The sequence below is a fragment of the Rhinopithecus bieti genome, unplaced genomic scaffold (genome assembly GCF_001698545.2).
Source record: "Rhinopithecus bieti isolate Rb0 unplaced genomic scaffold, ASM169854v2 scaffold_34489, whole genome shotgun sequence".
Lineage (NCBI taxonomy): Eukaryota > Metazoa > Chordata > Mammalia > Primates > Cercopithecidae > Rhinopithecus > Rhinopithecus bieti.
The window spans coordinates 2467798-2487517 of NW_016815128.1; the positions used below are offsets into that span (position 1 = coordinate 2467798).

Consider the following 19720-nt stretch of genomic DNA (forward strand, 5'->3'; position numbering starts at 1 on the left):
AAGACTTTTTTTTTTTTTTTTTTTTTTTTTCTCCAGTTTGACGACCCAGGAATGTCTTTCTCTAGGAGTTTGGATCCATCTCTGTGAAATATGATCAGCAAGAAAGGTCCACCTCTATCTCCCAATTTCTAGGGGATGGCATCTCCCCAAGTTGCAACACTACCTTCTTACATAAAGATGCAAGAAGTTTATTTTCACTTTGGATAAAGCCAATTAGCTAAGACAGCGGGCCATCTGAATTACCAGGTGAATCTAAGATGAACATATGTGACAAATAGCACTGTCAAGACCTCCTATTTGAGGACTAACTATTGCTTACCTTGAGAAAATGTCTGTAATGGACTTTATCTGCTTAGCTATACAAAAGAGTGAGATTTCTTCCTATCCTTACCATCTCTTAATAAATTGTCTGTAACGCACGTTATATTCAAGTTTAAATTTAATTCAATATTAAAATGGTTTTCTTTCTCTTCTACCTTTGTGAAGAAGTTTTCTGGGTTGGGAGATTTTGTTTTTAATTCTATTTCCCCGGCACCCATGAAACTCCCTACCTCTGTTTTGCTCCAGGACAGACCATGAACTCCTTTAGAATAGAGTCTCAGCCTTTTTCTTCTGAACCTCCCCATTGTCTACATGTTGACTGACACATAAGACACACGTAATGGGGTGTCATAAACAGGCAATGACAAGGGATTGAATGCATGCATGAATGGACGGATCCATTGATTGATCTATGAGTCTGAAGTGCCTATCTTGGTGCCTATTACATAGTAGATAGGTAAAGTTGTTGGATGATAAAAGAAAGGAAGGGAGAAAGATAGGGAGGCAAGGAATGTAACTGAATGAGTATATGTTTCCAGGTGTCAGCATGTACTGGAAAGTCACAATCAACATCTTCTTAAAGTAACAAAGACCCATAGATACCCAGTTCTTACCATTTCCACAGTTGTGTCCCACAACCCAGTATTCCTCATCTATCTTGAACCTTGAACCCCTGAAAACCTGAACACCTTTGGAGGCAGATAGGGCAATATGAGATATCCAGAATGATATTTTCATTGTGATGATAAAAATCAAGTTTCCCCTTTTCTCCTTACCTTTTTCCCTTCTGTGCCTTCTTTCCCTGGCTTTCCTGGGAGACCTTTGTCCCCCTTAAAACCTGGTAGACCAGGGAGGCCTGGGGAGCCAGGAGGGCAGTCATTGCACACATCCTGAGAGTGGAGAGAGAAGGAGGGACAAACAGAGAATGACTAGCAAATACAGTTTCAAAGCAAAGCAAAGTAGCCCTGGCTGCTACCTCTCCAGATGGAGATTTTGTTTTTAAATACCAGAGAAGATAGAAAAGCAAATAGGTGGACTGAGTCATGATCCAAATACTTTTGTGTCTAAACTTTGCATTTTCCCTTTCTTCACTGAAAGTTAGGTTTCAGCACTGACATGTCTGGACATTCCTCCATTTCCTCCTACTTCCATGCAGATTTCTGGAAGGATAGCCTGAGGAAATGATGTCAAAAATTCATGCAAAATGATCTGTGAGCATCTGAAAACATTAATAGAGCAGATTTGATACAAACATTTAGTATTACTAAAAATAGCATGCTCTGTCCCTGATGTTAGAGGCCAAGCTGGGAGCTGAATTCTCTGTTCTGCGTTTGCCCACGTCAAGTGGTTTCTGAACAAGGAAGAAGGATCAAGAAGGCGACAGGCACACAGCCTTGGGACTTTGTTTCTGTGACACAATCCAGGCTCTGACCATGCTTAGCTTTATTTTTCACCCAAGGTAAGCATTTCATAAATGGTCCCTGGAGTTGGGCTTTGTTCCACTTCTTTAAGGCAGGTAAATACTGCTCCTTGAGTAAATTCAAAGTCCTCTGAGCCCAGAGCATGTGTTTTCTGATTTGTCGGATCTTACAGTTTGGAGCACACTATGTGCCAAATAAAACTCAACTGACTGTACTCTAGCCTGCCTCATCCACCTGCCTCGTGGTTTACCTCCTCCATGCCCTTCTCTCTAATCCTCCCTCTCATCCACCCTGCCTCTCTCCTTGTGATAGGAATTTAATGGATAACACAGGTAAAGCACTTAGAATACTCTCAAGAAAGATTAGATAGATGGATAGATAGATGATAGATAGATACACAGATACATAGATAGATAATGCCCACACATTTAGCCATTATTGCTAATTTATTTATTCACTCAGTCACTCACTCATGGAAAAAAATACTTGAAAGGCACCTACTATGTGTCGGGCACTGTGCTAAGTTTGGGACCACAGTGAGTGTGTGTCTTGAAGAGCTCTCAGTTCAACACTGTCAACTGACACAAACACATGCACTAACTATGGTCTTTTGAAAGCCCTACCAAAGGGATCTGCAAAAATCCGTGCAAGCTGCACTGTTCACAGTCCATGAGGTGAAGCTGCAGGTGATTTAGTTTTCATCTTGGTCTCCGATTTCAGGATGGTAAAGCTTTTCCATCACAAAAGCATCTCTGAATGGCCCACCTTCCTTTTACTTGTTTCACCTACTCAGTCTTTGGAGATTCTTTAGTAATCTCCCACTCCAAGAAGCCTTCCTGATTGCCTGAGGATGGGGACAGGCTCCTCCTGCTCCCAGAAATCGCAGGAATCCTCACTACTGAAGTACTAATCTCCTTGTTGGAATGGTCTTTTATTCCATCCTGCCTCCACCAGGCAAACAGAAGGTATAAGCACTCAGAGGACAGAGGTAGAATTATCTTTACATGCCAAATTCATAGCAAATATTCTTCCACAGGGCATGAGTGCTATAAATGAATGAATCAGGCAGCTCAACCAACTAACCAACTGACTGACCAACCAACCAATTAACTGTCCACCTGACATTCTGGCGACTTGGGCCATCCTCCTTTAGTGGGTAGTTTGCAAAGCTGATTGGGTGATTTGGAGGGTGGGAAGAGTTAAATATTGGGATATATAAAGCAAGAGTGCGTGAGATATTCAGCTTAATTAGATAAGCTGCTTTTGATAACTGTGTTTTGCTTGGAAGAGTAGCAGAGCTGAAAGGAGCTCACCTCTTTGTAGACCTTCTCTTATTGTACTCTAAGATGAGATGCATCCATGTGACATTGCAACTGTGGATGGATGGATGGATGGATGGATGGATGGATGGATGGATGCAAATAGAACTAGCCTGATGACACCAAAAATTCTAGCCACTGAGATATTTCTGGACTTGAGTGTGCCCTGGTGATTGGAAGCCATTATTTTCAGTGGGATCCATAACATAAAAAGGTTATATCTGAGTAATACAAAAATCTCACAACTTTCCTATTTCTTTCTAATTTCTGGCAGGGTTCTCAACCTGGGCCTGTTGCACACTATGCAGGATTATTTCCTGAAGACTAGAACTGTCGGAGACCCAGACCTACCTGTGAGAGAGGTAGACTCAACTCACTGACCCAGTTCTGGAATCCAGTGAGCATAGGGTGAGATCACCCCAATCTGCAGTCTTACAGATGTTCACCTTGGCTCCAGAGCTCCTGGGACCCCCCAGTCCCTCCTGGCTCTGCACCAAAGTCCAGTTCAGAGGGCAGTTCACACTTTCTCTGAATGCATTGAAACTGGATAGGGTTGTGTTTCCAACCAAATGGGCTTGCCCATACTCCACTTAAACCTCTGTCCACCTGGAATCACGGCTTCATCTCCCTGAGTCTCCTTATCTGTGAAATGGGGATGTCAAAGTCTTATGATAAATGAGACAATGAATGGAAAATGCCTGACACTGTCCTGACACAGAGTGAAAACACAGTGACTTTTAGCTGCTACATGTGCAATTACGGGTTTGTTTCTTTTCCTCCCTAAATCTGTGGCCTTGTCCCATTTGCAGATCAGATGACCTTGATCATCAATACTAGCTCCCAATCTCTGGGCTTTCTGAGTTATCTCAGCCAAGTCAATTAATATTTTTGAGTCTCTTTCCTTACCTGGAAACAAGGATCATTCTCCTACTTTAGGAGATTATTGTGAAATTTAAATAAAATAATGCATACAAAGTGCCTAGCATATTTCAGGGTTCATTGTATGTAATCTATAAATGTTCCTTCCTTCTGGTCTCTACCCCTTCCTTTGGTCTAAGATATTTTTTCTTTTTTATTTTATTTTATTTTATTTTATTTTTTTGAGACAGAGTCTTGCTCTGTTACCCAGCTTGGAGTGCAGTGGTGCAATCTAGATTTGCTGCAGCCTCCCCCTCCCAGGTTCAAGCAATTCTCCCAACTCAGCCTCCTGAGCAGCCGGGAATACAGGCACGTGCTACCACGTCTGACTAATTTTTGTATTTTTAGTAGAGACAGGGGTTTTCCCTTGTTGGCCAGGCTGATCTCGTACTCCTAGCCTCAAGTGACCCACCTGCTTTGGCCTCCCTAAGTGCTGGGTTTACAGGCATGAGTCATCGCACCCTGCCAGTCTGAACTATTTTCAACAAACTCAGCTTGTTATGTCATTGCATGTAATACTGTACTTGGTGTGGTTTGAAGTACCAACTAAGCACTCAGCAAAATGCTGGCTACGTGGAGGAATGCTACAGTCTTTGGTGTGTCGAAAAAAACAGTCGTTGCTTCCCAGGAGAAGAAATGACCTCTAGGTCATCTCATCCACCTTCTCACTGGACATCTGACTCCTCTCTACTATATTCCTACCAAAGAGTTGCGTAGCCTTCATCTCCAAATCTCTATGTGACACGCAGAGAACTCACTAGCTGCCTGGACTTCATCAGACAGTTGTCAGGAAGTTCTGGCTCATGTAAAGATGAAATCGGATAGTAGAGAGGCTACACAGAAGGCTTCAGAGTTGGTCACACTGGGTTTGAGTCTTGGTTCTGCCACTAGCAGGTCTGTGACGTTGAACAAGTGGTTTGCCCATCTATGCCTCAACCTCTTCATCTGTAAAATGCAGACAGCAACAGAATCCTCTCACAGGATTGTTTGTGAGGATTTAATGAAATAATATTTCTGCAAGGGAGTCATGTAATGGAGACAATTTTAAGATGACCTCCTTGGGCATGGATCCAACTATGGACATTCATTGAACAGGGACTCTTAGAATTTACTACCCAGTAAGTTCTCCAACTATCAGAAAGAGATGTATGAAGTTATAAAACTCTCTAGGGCAGAGACAAATATTCCGTAATATAAGATGTCTCAGCAGGGGAGACACCTGCCACCCAGCCACCTAGACTAGACCAGCAGACTCTAACTTACAACATCAAGCTGGCAGCCAGTGAGTACACAAAACAGGGAGATGAAGATACTCTGCTCCCCAGACCTGGCCAAATCCACTCATCCCAGGCTGTTGACTATGGAATTTCCAGGCTAAGCTCAGCTCTGTGACACCAGTGAGACTCCACAGGCCACCCTGCATGTAGGCACTTGCATTCATTCTGGGGTTTCCAGCTGTTCTGATGAGCAGAGCTGCGTCCTTTCAAAGTGAGGAAATATCGATTTGACTAAATATCTGTCTCAGTGCTATGGCCATGAGGAATGATGCTTAGCCATTTCAATGCTCACTCTTATTATTGACATAAAGATTGGGACATCTTGAGGTTGAAATCCACTGGGTAAGGGGTGAAGGGTGGAGAGGGCTGGTGGCTGATGAAAACCCAGCTCCTTCTAGAGTGAGAGAATTAAGAAAAATAATCCAGGCTAACAAAAGCCTGTAATAAACAAAAGCTGGAATCAATAGATAATGATTTCTTGTCATGTCCTTGACTGTGGGAAAAAAAACGTTTCGCACTTGTCAACAAAAACTGGTAAAGATTGTTCTGCTACTTCTTTTTTAATAAAATGTGTAATTTTCCCATCAAGGCATCTCAATTTGCAATGAGACTGAACACCCCAGACTCCCAAGGTTTTCTTTTTCTTTTGTTTTCTTCCCTTGGCTTCATGCATGAAGTAGGGATTTTCTGAAATCACCCAAGTGTCTTTTAGAGAATAAGAAGGAAGGAAGGCACTAGTCACATAAAATGCAGTGCCAACCCTTCACCCGGAGTTATGACAGAGGCTTCAAGTACAGGCAGCAGAAGGGGCCACCTCACTCACTGTAGCATGCCGGTTCTTTCTGAAGTACAGACCCTACCTCTCTCTCCCTCCTTCACAGCCTTTCCCAGCTTTCAACATTGAAGACCCCAGATCCTTGGTCAGGCACGTGGGCACCTGTGCAACTTGGTTTTCAGGTGTAACTCCAGCCACGCCCTGCCCTATGTTGGCCAAGTTATGTTCAACCTCTCAGGACCTTTTCCTCTCGTGGGGAAAGCAAATGTGGTTCTAGAAACCCGTCAAGTCTGCACTTAGATCTGGGTTTGTCCTGGTTAAAAGGCCCAGCAGCCCACATCACCTCACTGAGCCTGTGCTCTGGTCTTGGCCCAGCAGGACCCAGGTCCAGGCTGTTTGACTCTGCTACCGGCCCTCCTTTGAGAACACAAGTTAGTCCTGGGTAGGTTAAAGGCCAGCCTCTGGTGTCAGCAAGGAAGGATTTTATTCTTAGGATGTCCTATTCTATTCCATTCCATTCATTGACTCTCACAATATTTCAGCCTTCTTATATGCTAAACAATACAACACATAGTATTAACCCCATAGAATATTTGTGAAAATTAAATAAGGGAGGCATATTAAACATTTAGTGCATCACACCTCCAGATAATATTCTGCTGTATATCTGCAGTGATCAAAGAGGCAGCCACCAGCCACATGCGGCTATTAAGTATGTATAAAGAGGTTGGTGTGATCAAGCACCTGAATTTTTAATTGCATTTATTTATTTATTTATTTATTTATTTATTTATTTATTTTTGAAACAGGGTCTTGCTCTGTCACTCAGGCTGGAGTGCAGTTGCATACCCATGGCTCACTGCAGCCTCTACCTCCTGGGCTCAAGCAATCCTCCTACCTCAGCCTCCTGAGTAGCTGGGACCACAGTCATATGTCACCACGTCAAGTTAATTTAAAAAAACAAAAATTTGGGTAGAGACCAGGTCTCTCTATGCCACCTAGGTTGGTCTTAAGCTCCTGGGTTCAGGGCTCAAGCAATCCCTGCAACATGCTGGGATAATAGGGGTGAGCCACTGTGCCCAGCCTGTATTTAATTTTAATTAATTTAAATTTAGATTGAAGCATGTGGCCAGTGGCTGTTGTATTGGACAGGTGGATTTAGCACATCACCAGCCACATGGTGAGTTCTCAACTAGTGGTGCTGATACTACCAAATAGTTGTTAAGACCAAAAAAAAAAAAAAAAACCCAACTTATTATCAAGATCTCTAATCCCACCATCACCATTTTCAAAACACATGCACATTTATTGTATGCTTTTACCTTAGCCAAGAGATTTATGTCCCCTGGAGACAGTAGTGAAGAGAGGCCCTGTCAAAGTAAAAACAAACAAACACATACATACACTTATATATACAGTAAATCCCAGGCATCTTGAGAAAGCAAAAGGCCTTCAAAGTGTGACATAATGCGTGGCACACTGTGCCATGCATGGGCTACGGACAGCCAGTGGATGTCCCAAGCTTGGGAGCCACAGAAAGAAGACTCCTCCAAGACAGCAACTGCACAGCCTGCCATTCATAGCCAAGTCTGACTTTGGCCTTTTTCCTTCCCTACTCTCCTTCTGTTTGCCCCTTCTCTTCTCCCGGTGGTCCCTCCTCTTCCCCAGCACCATCAAAACCTGATAGGTCATATGAGCACTGTGGGAGGCAAAGTGGCAAACTGTTGGCAATCTGGATGGTCGTGGATGTCTCAAATGAGCAACAGCTGTTATTATCAGTCATTCACAACCTAGTATGAATTTAAGCCAATGTCTTCAGCTCTCCCAGGTGAAATAGCATTTTAAACTTCATTTGTCATTATGGGTTAAAAGTCTTTAATTCCAGGAAGGGTATTTCAGAAATCAGGAGTAATTACAGAGCCTCTAAAGGCATGCAGGAGTCTGCAGGTAGCTGAACTCATACTCAAATTCACTGTGAGTTGGAGTTAGGGATTGTGTCTCACAATCACGGCCATCCTGGAACCCAAGACAGGGTGGAGGCTCAGAAAATATTTGGGTGCAAGGAACATAAGGTTAGGAAGGGAAACGGGAATTAAAAGGCAGACCCTAAAGGAAAGAAAGGATTCTTAGGTAGGACTTCCAGACTGGTGTGCTACTTTGCAAAATTCTAAATTTTACAAAGAAAAAGGAACACCAGAGGACCCAGGCAGCAGAGGCAAGGTGGTAGACTTAACAACTAAATGCATGGTGGGTGATTTCTCCTCATGAAGTTTGAGTTTAGGTGTACGAATTATGAATCCAGTCTGTCATTTTGGGGAGGCTGAAACCAAGGCAATTTTTCAGGCTATTTCCCCATCCCTGACCCCATGGGCTTTCTGTCCCATCCTGTGGTTAGCAAAACCATGAAACAAGTAACACAAGCTTGCTCAAGGTAACTGCCACAGTGGCTTGAAACGTGCTGGTGGTGTTTCCTGTGTTGATATGATCAGAAATTCAATCAACGCTCTGGGCTATTGCAAGACGGGATTCCCTGAGAGAGACTGGGGTTGAATTAAATCAGATTGGAGGTGCTCAAGGAATTACCCACACTGCAGTAAGAACTTACTTAGGATGTAGCTGCTAAAGTCAAGGCCAAGACCCGCCCCGCCCCCCTCCTCAATGATCTGAGTGAGGTCCTCTGAAGAAAAGGCAACCTTTGCTATAGTGATTTATTAAAACCTTTAAAAGCGAAAGGTGTTTTATTTTGAAGCCGCATTTGTTCCCCCTGAGAAGTTTAATAATAGGAAAGGGTTCATATGGTTCAAATTGGTACATTGTAATGCTGCTGGCATTGTATTACTAGGGATATTCTTACACTGCCATTGAGCCTTTAGCATAATTAGAGTGAGTTATATCAGACACAATGGCTGGGCACCAGTTACAAAGGAAGAGAGAACGAGGAGTGGATTTTCAGTCTAGGTACAGTGTGGTCTTGGATACAATTTCATTAACATCTTGCTGTGACTCATTTCTGCAAACCTCATAAGTCTCAAAAGACACACAGAACCAGCATGTGGATGGAGGCAGTGGCCTTGTGAAGGTGGACTCAGGATACGGCAGACTGCCATCTCTGCCTTCTATGAGTCAGTCACTCATGTCACCTGTTGTTGGGCCCAGTGGGCTCAGAGAACAGTAGACAGCGTGGGGATGTAGATGCCAGTTTATATCCTACCTAGATCCTCCCCATTCTCGGTGCATCCTTACCCCTGGTGCTGGTTACACAGCCAATAACTGACTGATGGCAGGGTGAAAAGAGCTGGGCCTGGCCTCAAAGTGGGACAGCTTTGTGGTTCCATTCACAGTCCAGAGTTCCATGTGGGATCAGGCAGGGACTAGGCTTGACTTGAACCCACATTTTTGACTGTTTTTCCCCTGTCATGTCCTGCTTCCCTCCATCCTTGTAAGTTTCTCCTGAGAGCACTCCCTCAATCAGTCACTAGCGTAAGAATCCCCACTGCAGGCTGTGCTTCCAGAGAACTCAATCTGACACAGAAGGAATATCCTGGAATAGGAATTCTCTGCTTCTCTCCAGGTGGGTGCAGCACTGGGGAAACACTTTGGGTCACTCTCTCCACCCTCTGAGGGATGGAACTGTGTAATTAAGAATTAGCTCAGCAGGCCAGTGTTGTCCAAACCCTGCACATTCCAAAGAAATGTCCAGCTGCTGCCTGGTTCCTGGGAATTACCTCTATGCCCTTGGAATGTCCTGCCTGGTAAGAGTGTCTTTGTTTACTTGTGTTCTTGGGTCCAGTCAGGTAGTTAATGCTAACAATGTGATTTATGGTGGGTGCCTTGGACACACACCTCAGTCTGACCTCCAGAGAGGATGAAGACTCAGTAATTAAGACCAGCCATGTGGGCACTCCATGCCTGGGTGACCGACTCCCAATAGAACCCCTAGACACCAAGGCTCTGGTGAGCTCCACGGTTGCAATACCTTGTGAGTATTGTCACACATTATGACTGGGAGAATTGGGTGCTGTCTGTACAACTTCACTGGGAGAGGACAAATGGAAGCTTGTACTGGTCTTTCCTGGACTCCTTCCTGTGCACCTTTTTCCTCTGCTGATTTTAATCTGTATCATTTTACTGTAATAAACCACTGCCATGAGCATAACAGCTTTTCTGAGTCCTGTGAGTCCTTCTGTGAGTCACTGAACATGAGGGAATCCCTGAGACAACCATGCCTTATCTGATTAGTGAGCTCAGAGAGAGCCGAGAGCCATACTTGGGACCATCTGGGAGGAGGATGTTCAGTGAATCTAATAGATCTTATCGCTTCTCTCTTCTTCTCTCTTCTCCCTCTCTCTCTCCCCTCAGCTCTCCGTTCTGCTGCTGACCACCTGAGAGATAATCATGATTATCCACATTGTCAGCTGCATTATGCTGACTTAACTCTCTTTGCAGGGAGATGTCAAAGTCCAGATCTGGCAGAGGTCATCTGAACCCCCACTTGACTTCTGGCCTGAACCTCACTCTCCCTACAATTCACCAGAGCTTTGCACTTTGATAATGAAGTGGCTTCTGTGAGGTTTATTTGGCTGTTGCAAAGCTGACTCCACAGGGGAGGAAACATGAGTAATTAAGGTGTCCCTAACTTCCAATAAGACTTTATGCTCCTCTCATTGGAAGATCTTCAATGAAAAGTTTCAGGACCCTTAATGGCAGACCAGGATCCCTGTCCAGGTCTCTGCTGTACCCGCCAACCGAGATAAGGGATGAGGGGTCACCCACACCCACAGGGACGTCTGTGTCTTGGGTCCCTGTCTGGAATCTGTAGCAGGCCAGGCTTGCAAAAGAGACAGGCAACCTCTCAGATTCATCTCAAGGTGAAGCTTCTGCCCAGGTGAGCATCTTGCTTTCTGAAACCAGACTTACAGCCTCACCCTTGAGGCCTGCGATTCCCTAGTATTGGTTGCTACTGTCTCTTTCATGTTAGGCAGCTTCTTCCCCAGGACTCATCTCTCTCCCCATCTGCACAGCTGCCTCCCACTCTCCCAGGCCAGCGCATCCCCAATGCTCCTTCCCTAGAGGGTCCACCTATGGCCAGGCTACTCAGCTAAACCTTTGGGGCTTCTCTGGCATTGGAAACTCAGTCAGAGGGTGTCCCAGGAGATGAGGGTGCCTTGCATCAGGGAAGCCTATAGGACTCTCGGGCTGGACTCAGGCCACAACATTCAGGGCTGTCCCTGTCTTCTCAGCTTTTCACAAATTCCCCTGTTCTCACTGTGAGGCAAGAAAGAACATTTCTTCCATGTTCAACAGAGGGCAACTGGGAAGGCTGACATCACCCAGTCAAGTGCTAGGAAACGGGCAAGTCAGGGATTTGCAATGGGTGCTGCTGTTGCTCATTTGCTCACCCCAGATCCACTTTTCACCCTTCTCTGTCCTGTTCCATGCCTGGGAGGTTAAACCCCTGGAATGTATCCCAGGCTGGCTGGCTTGCCTGCTGGCCTACAGTTGAATTCCCCAATTCGAGGCACTGTCAGGAAACTGGAGGGTGGGAGACATCCCGACCTCCTGGCCTCAGACTAAGCCTTCTACAGCAGTGTGGAACCCATGACTGAGTTCCTGTGTGCAATCCCTTTCTCACCATTCCACTCTCCCTGGGCTTTGAAAACAGGCATAATGGTGGTAATGACTTCCCACTGTGGTTTATCTCTGGGTCTTACAACATCCCATATTAGTTTCCTCTGCCCACAGTTTTGTTGAAGGTTCCTTTGTTAAAACCTCTTGAACCTTCTGAGTTGCATTTTTTCTCTTGCTTACGCCCTGACTGATAGTCCATATTCATCCAGAACCATAAAATGACATACTGGCTTGCCAGGAGGCCCTCTTTCTCCTGGATTTCCTGGTGTACCCTAAGAGAAGAAGGAAAGAAAACATTAACTGTGGTAAGCACACACTCCTGACCCACTCTACTCACACCCTCTGCCAACCTCTCTATCTGCTAAGTGTAATTCAGTGGGAAAAAAATCTTCAGACCATGAGGATTGGCACCAATAAAAATGCATGGTTTCCAATCTCAGCTGAATACCCAAGGCTTCCCAGGAAGAATCCGACAATGGCAAATGTTTAGAACTACCCCCATAACTCCTGTCCTAAACACAAAACTAAAAACAACTCATGCACACAGAACACGTGCACGCACACACACACACACACACACACACACACACACACACCCTGTCTTAAACTTTCCCAGTGCTTTCCCAAACACAAGTGGAAGGAATGGCTTTGAAAAGTAGAAAAATACTTCTATTAGACTGGCTATAAGAACTAATGCTGAGAGTGGAACAGTGAAATTTGAATATTTGGAAGCAGAAATGAGAAAGTAACCTTCTCTTTGGAAACAGAACCCAAGGAAGAGAAGGGAATTTTGTTGTTCCTGCTTGTAATGAACTAAAAGTACAGAGATGAAAAGATGTATGTCTAAGCAATAAATATCACTGCTTACTAGTGCCAGACACCTTTGTCCTATAAGGACTCCTGGTTGTCATTTACCATTTGGTCAATGAGTATGGATCAAGTACCTTCTATGTGCCTGGCACACTGTTAGGCACCAGGGACCATGAGGATGCATAAGACACAGGGGCTCCTTCTTAGAGCTCAGAGACGGCTGAGCAAAGGCCAAACAATGGAGATACGAGATGACTGTCATTGTCACAAAGTGAGAAGTAACCCATCCGCACAATGAGCATCATGTACATCTGTGGAATTCCACGGAAAAGAGAGAGCCGTTCCAGGGAAGGGTCAGGGGGACAAGTCGCTGGAGAAGGTAGTGCCTGATTCGAGCAGAACTGACTGGGGTACGTAAGACTTTGACTAAGAAATTAGGGGCCGGGCGCGGTGGCTCAAGCCTGTAATCCCAGCACTTTGGGAGGCCGAGACGGGCGGATCACAAGGTCAGGAGATCGAGACCACCCTGGCTAATGCGGTGAAACCCCGTCTCTACTAAAGAATACAAAAAAACTAGCCGGGCGACGAGGCGGGCGCCTGTAGTCCCAGCTACTTGGGAAGCTGAGGCAGGAGAATGGCGTAAACCCGGGAGGCGGAGCTTGCAGTGAGCTGAGATCCGGCCACTGCACTCCAGCCTGGGCGACAGAGCCAGACTCTGTCTCAAAAAAAAAAAAAAAGAAATTAGGGAACATTGTGTGGGATACCCAGGAGTTGAAAAGATTTTGAAACCTTAACACAAATAAACACAGGAAATAAAATTGGATAATAGAAAATTACGAGCCACACTCAACAGAAGAGCAAAAACAAAAAGCGGGCCCATGGGGCTTCCTGGAAATTCTCAACCGGGCTTCGAAGTTGGCCATATGGTCAAAGGAGGCCAGGAGATGGTGGAGGGTGGGCTTTCAGGGGTCATGTAAGGGCCTTCACTGAGTCCACGCCATTTCTCTGTACTTACATCCCGGCCGGCTGGGCCCTGGGGGCCGGGGAATCCAGGTAAGCCTCGTGATCCCTGAAGAAAAAGAAAAGAAGACACTGACACCCCACAATACTGTAAGCAAATAAGGACACTCCCTCCTTGGCAATAGTTGGCTCTCCTTCAACACATGGTCTGTTGCTATGAGAAATCTGATGTAACACGTGCGCCAAAGAACCCTGCTCAGAGCTTACTCAACTGACTGTACTACGTGGGGGTATGTGCTCGACACACAGAGAGAATGCTCTGGAAAACCTTCATTTTGAGCCTCACAACTTGGACCCCATTTGTATAATTCCCTTGCTTGAGTGAAGGGGACAGCTCCTGCGGTGAGATGGGCCTGAGCTCAAACCCTGGCTCACTCCTTTCATGTCCTATGGATAACCAGCCCCAAGAGCTGCTAACTAGGTGGTTAAAGAAGTTTCCTTATGCAAGACCCAGCACAATACTGAGCACATGCCCGGCGATTACTACTCTTTGTAAGAAAATAATTTCTAGCCACAAATTTCTGGACAACGTCAGGAAATGACACATGTATCTTTCAGTATGGATCTCATTTCCCATAAGATTTTTCCTTAAATAGGTCTAAAAGTGGGAATTCCTGGCAGTTGCTGGAACTGTGCTACAGGGCTGCTCAGGAGCTGACACTGCGTCTCCTGGGCCTTCACAGACCTCCTCTCACACCGACCCCTCCATCTAGAGTCCCACCTGTTTGCCTCTGCTTTGCAATAACTTGCTTTGAAATCTCATGTCTATCAGTTCACTACGTAGTACCTCAATGTCTTCATCTATAAAAATGGGTATAAGGAGCCCTGTAGCCCCGTGCTGGGCATGGTGGCTCACATCTGTAATCCCAGCTACTGGGGAGGGTAAGGCAGGAGAATTGCTTGAACCCAGGAGGCGGAGACTGCAGTGAGCCAAGGTCGTGCCACTGCACTCCAGCCTGGTTGACAGAGCGAGACTGTTACACACACACACAAAGCAATCCCTGTCCTGAATTCAGAAATCATATAAATAAAGGTTATTCAAAATATGTTCACAAGACACAAGGTACAATATCATCCCAGTTGCTACAAAGCAGCTATTTCCCCTGGGGTGAATTTATAGGAAATCATATTTTCCCAGCAAATGCATGCACAGGCATGTCATGGATGGTTGCTGCTCCTAAGAATGAAGGCTTACTGAGAGCCCTCCTGTTGCTTCAGCATAAAGTCAGTCCATCAGGTCTCCACAGTGGCTCCCGGGTCTTGCTCTGCCCACATTACAGATTAAGAGCAATTCCCACATTGGCTCACTGCCGTGTGGTTGGGGTTGGCGAAACCAGGATTCAAAATTAGTTCTTCAGGCAATTTGGCTGAATTCATTAAACCATGGCCGCCCTTCTATGTTGAAGAGATGCCCAAAACAGAAGCCAGTCTGTTTGCCTGACTATAATATGGGCATGGCATCCCTTCTCTGCTCATATGCACATCTATCATACTCTGTTCCACAGGTCAGAGTTCGTACGCTGGAGTCTGCACTGTTCAATAATGTGAGGAAATTTCAGAATCTACTTCAGTTTTTGGTGCCTCCCATTTAAAACTGCTTTGATTCGAGCAGGATTCCTTGTATAGAAACTCATCCCTTTATTTAAAGCATACTGTACCGGGGGGCCTTTGTCTCCTGGTGGTCCGGAAGGGCCCTAGAAACAAACAAACAAACAAGTATGTAAGCAAAGTAGAAATGACATGCTTATGTAAACAAGCTACGGTGTTTATTCCTTAGACAGGTCCTCAGTTGTCCCGGAAGGAGTTACTAACTTCCTCCTACCTTGAAGCCACACTGGCATACCCTCTTACCACCTACCCACCCACAAATGTTGCTCATGAAAATCTCTCTGGAAGCTCCTCCACTTGCCTCTTAACTGATGCCACCCTATCATCATCCCTGCATAGCTCCTGACACCTGGGCCTAACTCTACTTTGTAACTTTAGTGTGAGGTTGAACCCGGCAGCCCCGACTTCCCTGTATTGTACCCCCTTGGACATGTACTGGCTCTTTCTGCTCAGGAAAGGATGGGCATGATAACGACCACATTCCCCAGCCATAGCCTTAGTGGCTGAGGCTGCAGTAGTCATGCTCCCTTCTCCAACAAGGGGTGCACGCACACACACACACACACACGCACACACACACACCACACACATGCACGCACACACACGTATACAGACACACAGACATGGGCCTGGCATCCTCCACGGTGCCCAGTTCTTTGCCCAGACAGAATTTGGCTTCTAGATATTATGCTTAAGATGCTGTTCATTGATTGACTGGAAGGCATTCACATGCAGTTCCAAGTCTTGCAGCGAATGGGACCGTCCCTTGCCCCTGAGGCTTTGCTATGCTTGTGCATTTCCACAAAGACTCTGTCCTGCCTTTCTGCCTGGAAACATTCTTGTCACTCTCTGGTTCTCCTTTGAGAAATCCCTGCCTGTGCAGAGCCTCCTCTGGCTTCTCCCAGGGTGCTCACTGGATAGTCTCCGCCCCTGCATGCGCCCTGCCTAAGACTGAAAGTCCAGCATTGTTACCGCCTGTTGGCCCATTCCTCTTCACTGGATGGACTGAATGCTCCCATGAGGTGGCTGCCGAGTCTGCATTCTTACCATGCTCTCTCCACACTCAGCAAGCGCCGTGTGCATTGCAAGAACATAGCAGACTACAGCACAGCAAATAGCATTTGATCAAAATGAAAAATTTAAAGCACAAGGAGAACTTGAGAATCAGTGCCTATCATCCTTTCTTTTCACTGACGATCCAACTAAGTCCAGAGGAGAGAGAGAGACGTGCCCAAGACACGCCAGGAATCACTGGCCAGGATGAGGTTAGTCTCACATTCTGCCCTCAGTCCCATATGCCCTGCATCTCCCTGTAGCACGGCCCACGAGAATGTCCCTAGGTATTCCTGAGAGAGCAAAATGATTTCACACCAATCCCAAGGTTCCTGCAGTATGGTGGCAGGGGTAACCTAAAAGCCTACCCATTAAATATGCCCCAGAGCAGTCTAATATAAAATAGAATAAGCATCATTTCAAGTGTGTAGTTGGGCACTAGAGAAAGTAGAGAAAATCTCCAGAGGTCTAGAGAAAGAGACAACTGAGAAGCAGTGTCCTAAATCTACACAGACCTGCCCTGGAGGGGAGCAGGACTCTGAGAGCTGTGCGGGAATGGGAAACGAGGCTGGAGGCCCTTTTGATCAGGAAGTTGAAACTCAGAACAGTAAGTAAAGGCAAATCCTTCAGTAGGTTGTAGCAGGGGTCCACAGGCTTTTTCTGTAGAGGGACAGATAGTAAAGTGAAAGGGTAGAGAAGAAAATGATGTCAAGGAAGCTCACCCATCTTTGTCTGGGATGCAGGTGCATGATGACGGAAGCCTCCTCTGAGAACTCACCCTCATGGCCCTGCCCTCACAGGCATCTGGGAGCTCTAAGTCAGAAGTCCTGCAGAACTTCAGCTCAAAGCCAATGTGCCTGCACACAAGTCAACGTCTGGGCACCCAGAAAGAAAATCCCCTAGGAGCATACAGAGCAGCGAAAGGATCTTCACAGATTCCCAAAGGCACAAAACTGCAATCTCAAATCACAAAGCTGTTCACCACAAGGACATAACGAGTGGTAGAACTGAGTTTCCATGAACTTCGGAGAATGGGGTGGTCAGATACAGGCAATAAAAAAGGTCTATTAAAATGATTACATATGGGGAAAAAGGAAAGAAAACACAGAGAAAATAACATGGCATTATCCAGAAAGATCTGGCAGGTATGAAAAGAGCCAGAGTACATTTTTAGAAATAGAAATGTAGAGTCATTAAAATAAAAAATTGTAATAACCAGATTAATTCGAAACTAATATAAAATAGGAATTTCCCAGAATAATTGTCTTTCAGAATCATGGCAAATGTCATTTCCTGAAGAACCTATGCAGAGTGGCAACTGAACTAAAATATATATATATAAATTCTTAAGACACACAATGATCATGACTGAACAGTGGCAGATCACAGTAAATTTATGAAATTATTCATTTTTCCCTCTTGACCAAATGAATGATAAATCACCAGAATGTAGCACATTTGCTTCTCTCTTTCTCTTGAAATCTCCCATCATTTCTCAGAATTCTCATTCCAGAAATGGCTGAAGGAGTCATACACACACATAGGGAGGTCTGGCTAGGGAAACAGAGATGAATGAATAACTCACAGCTGCACAAGGGGGACTTCTAGCTATTGGTCTATATGCCAGGAGTGGTCCTATCTGCTCCATACACAGATCCTCTCACTTTCACCCCAATCAGAGGCCTACAAACTGGGTATTATCAACATTTCATTGCTATAGATGGAGAAACTAAAGCTAAAATTCATTAAATAGCTTGCCTAAGGACAAGCAGAAAAAATGATGGACTCGGCATTCCACCTCTGGTCTGTTTGACTCAGAAGCCAGTGCTCCCTTCATTCTACCTCACTGCTTCTGTCATGGTGTAGGTCAGTGGTGCACATGGGCCACCACACCTGCATTCGAATTGTGTTCCTTTCACAGTAGTTCCCAGGGAGGATGGATATGTATTCCTTAAGGAAAGGGCGTGAGGGATGGTTTGTTATTGGCCTGGGAAATGTCATGTCATTTGAGAGTCACCCTTTGTTTTCAAGTTAAATCCCAGGATCCACTTTAAGCATTTGACTTGTTTACCATGCCAGGCTCCAAATTATCTTCTTATGTCATTTAATAGAAAATCCACATTGAAGGATGTGTTTTTAAATTAAAGGTCTTCATTTCAAATCTTAGCTTATCAATCATCAGCTGTTTGACCTTAAGCAAGTTACTTAGACAGCTTCTCTGACCTTCACTTTTCTCAGCTGTAATACAAATCTAGAGTATCACCTTGCCTTGTGTTATCAGAAATAAAAGAAGATACTACAAGTAGTGAAGCAGGCAGTGCCCAACCATAAAAGCCTTTCCCATGTCTATCCTGTTAGTTTACTTTAAGAACGATAAAGGTGTGTTGAAGAAGGGGATTGTACAAAGACTTTCTAAAGTCATTCCTATATCTGAAGCTCAAATATGTTTTCAACAATTACAACCCTCTTCTCTGAAATTACGGCCTCTGATGTGTTTGTTCAAGAGTCATTTTACCCTAATGCCCAGATTTGGGCCTTTGATACGAGTTTCCATTAAGAGAAACTACTACGACTTCTTGAAGAAATGACTGATCAGAGACCAGGACAAGAAATGTACACAACAAACCTAGAGCAAGGACAGCATCAAAGACTGTTCAGTTTGTGTCAGAGGTAATCAGGATCAACTTAAACAGACCTCCATTGGCAGAAGACAAGACAAACTGAGCATCAGAAGGAAGACTAGCTGCAATCATTTAAAACACATCTAATGTGTTTATATCACCGAGTTCAAAATTATTCTTAGAATAAACAACAAAAACAAGCATCTAATTGGTCGTGTTTGCAAGATGCTAGGGAACCAAGTCATTATTTGAAAACAAGGGAAAGACTTCAAGCATTTATATTCTGCCTTCCATATGTCTTGTACCACTGGGTATCCAAAGGGTGCTTTAGGGAACATTTCTGTATATAGAACTATTCCAGCTAATAAAGAAAGAATGAATAGAACTAGAATAGTGCCAGTTTGCAACCCTTGATGTACTAATTGGTGGGAGCATTAGACACCACAGGGTGAATGCATCACAAAGAGGCTCCACCAGACATCATGTGGTTCCTACTGGATGAACACCCTACCTGTGAAGTCTTGCCAACAACATCAAACCAGAATCAGATCAAGCCTCTAGGTCTGAGTACCAACTTAGTTGAACCATAAGGACAGAGGAATGCATTGAGCTATCACATTAACAAATTACAGATGGTAGAAAATTCTATGAGACTAGGGGGCGGAGCAAGATGGCCAAATAGGAACAGCTCCAGTCTCCAACTCCTAGCGCGAGCGACACAGAAGACCGGTGATTTCTGCATTTTCAACTGAGGTACTGGGGTCATCTCACTAGGGAGTGCCGGACAATCGGTGCTGGTCAGCTGCTGCAGCCCGACCAGCGAGAGCTGAAGCAGGGCGAGGCATTGCCTCACCTGGGAAGCGCAAGGGGGAAGGGAATCCCTTTTCCTAGCCAGGCGAACTGAGACACACAACACCTGGAAAATCGGGTAATTCCCACCCCAATACTG

General features: G+C 45.1%; 1 protein-coding gene across 1 annotated transcript in view; it reads right to left on the reverse strand.

The window, feature by feature from the left end:
• Positions 1–19720, reverse strand: part of LOC108515805 (collagen alpha-1(XXII) chain) — a gene marked incomplete at its 5' end in the record, with an annotated part of 153903 nt that overhangs the window by 60173 nt on the left and 74010 nt on the right. The window contains 5 exons of the mRNA XM_017852946.1: positions 1098–1211; positions 7354–7401; positions 11887–11931; positions 13485–13538; positions 15148–15183. Coding sequence (XP_017708435.1) covers positions 1098–1211; positions 7354–7401; positions 11887–11931; positions 13485–13538; positions 15148–15183 — 297 coding nt within the window. The remainder of the gene's footprint in view (positions 1–1097; positions 1212–7353; positions 7402–11886; positions 11932–13484; positions 13539–15147; positions 15184–19720) is intronic.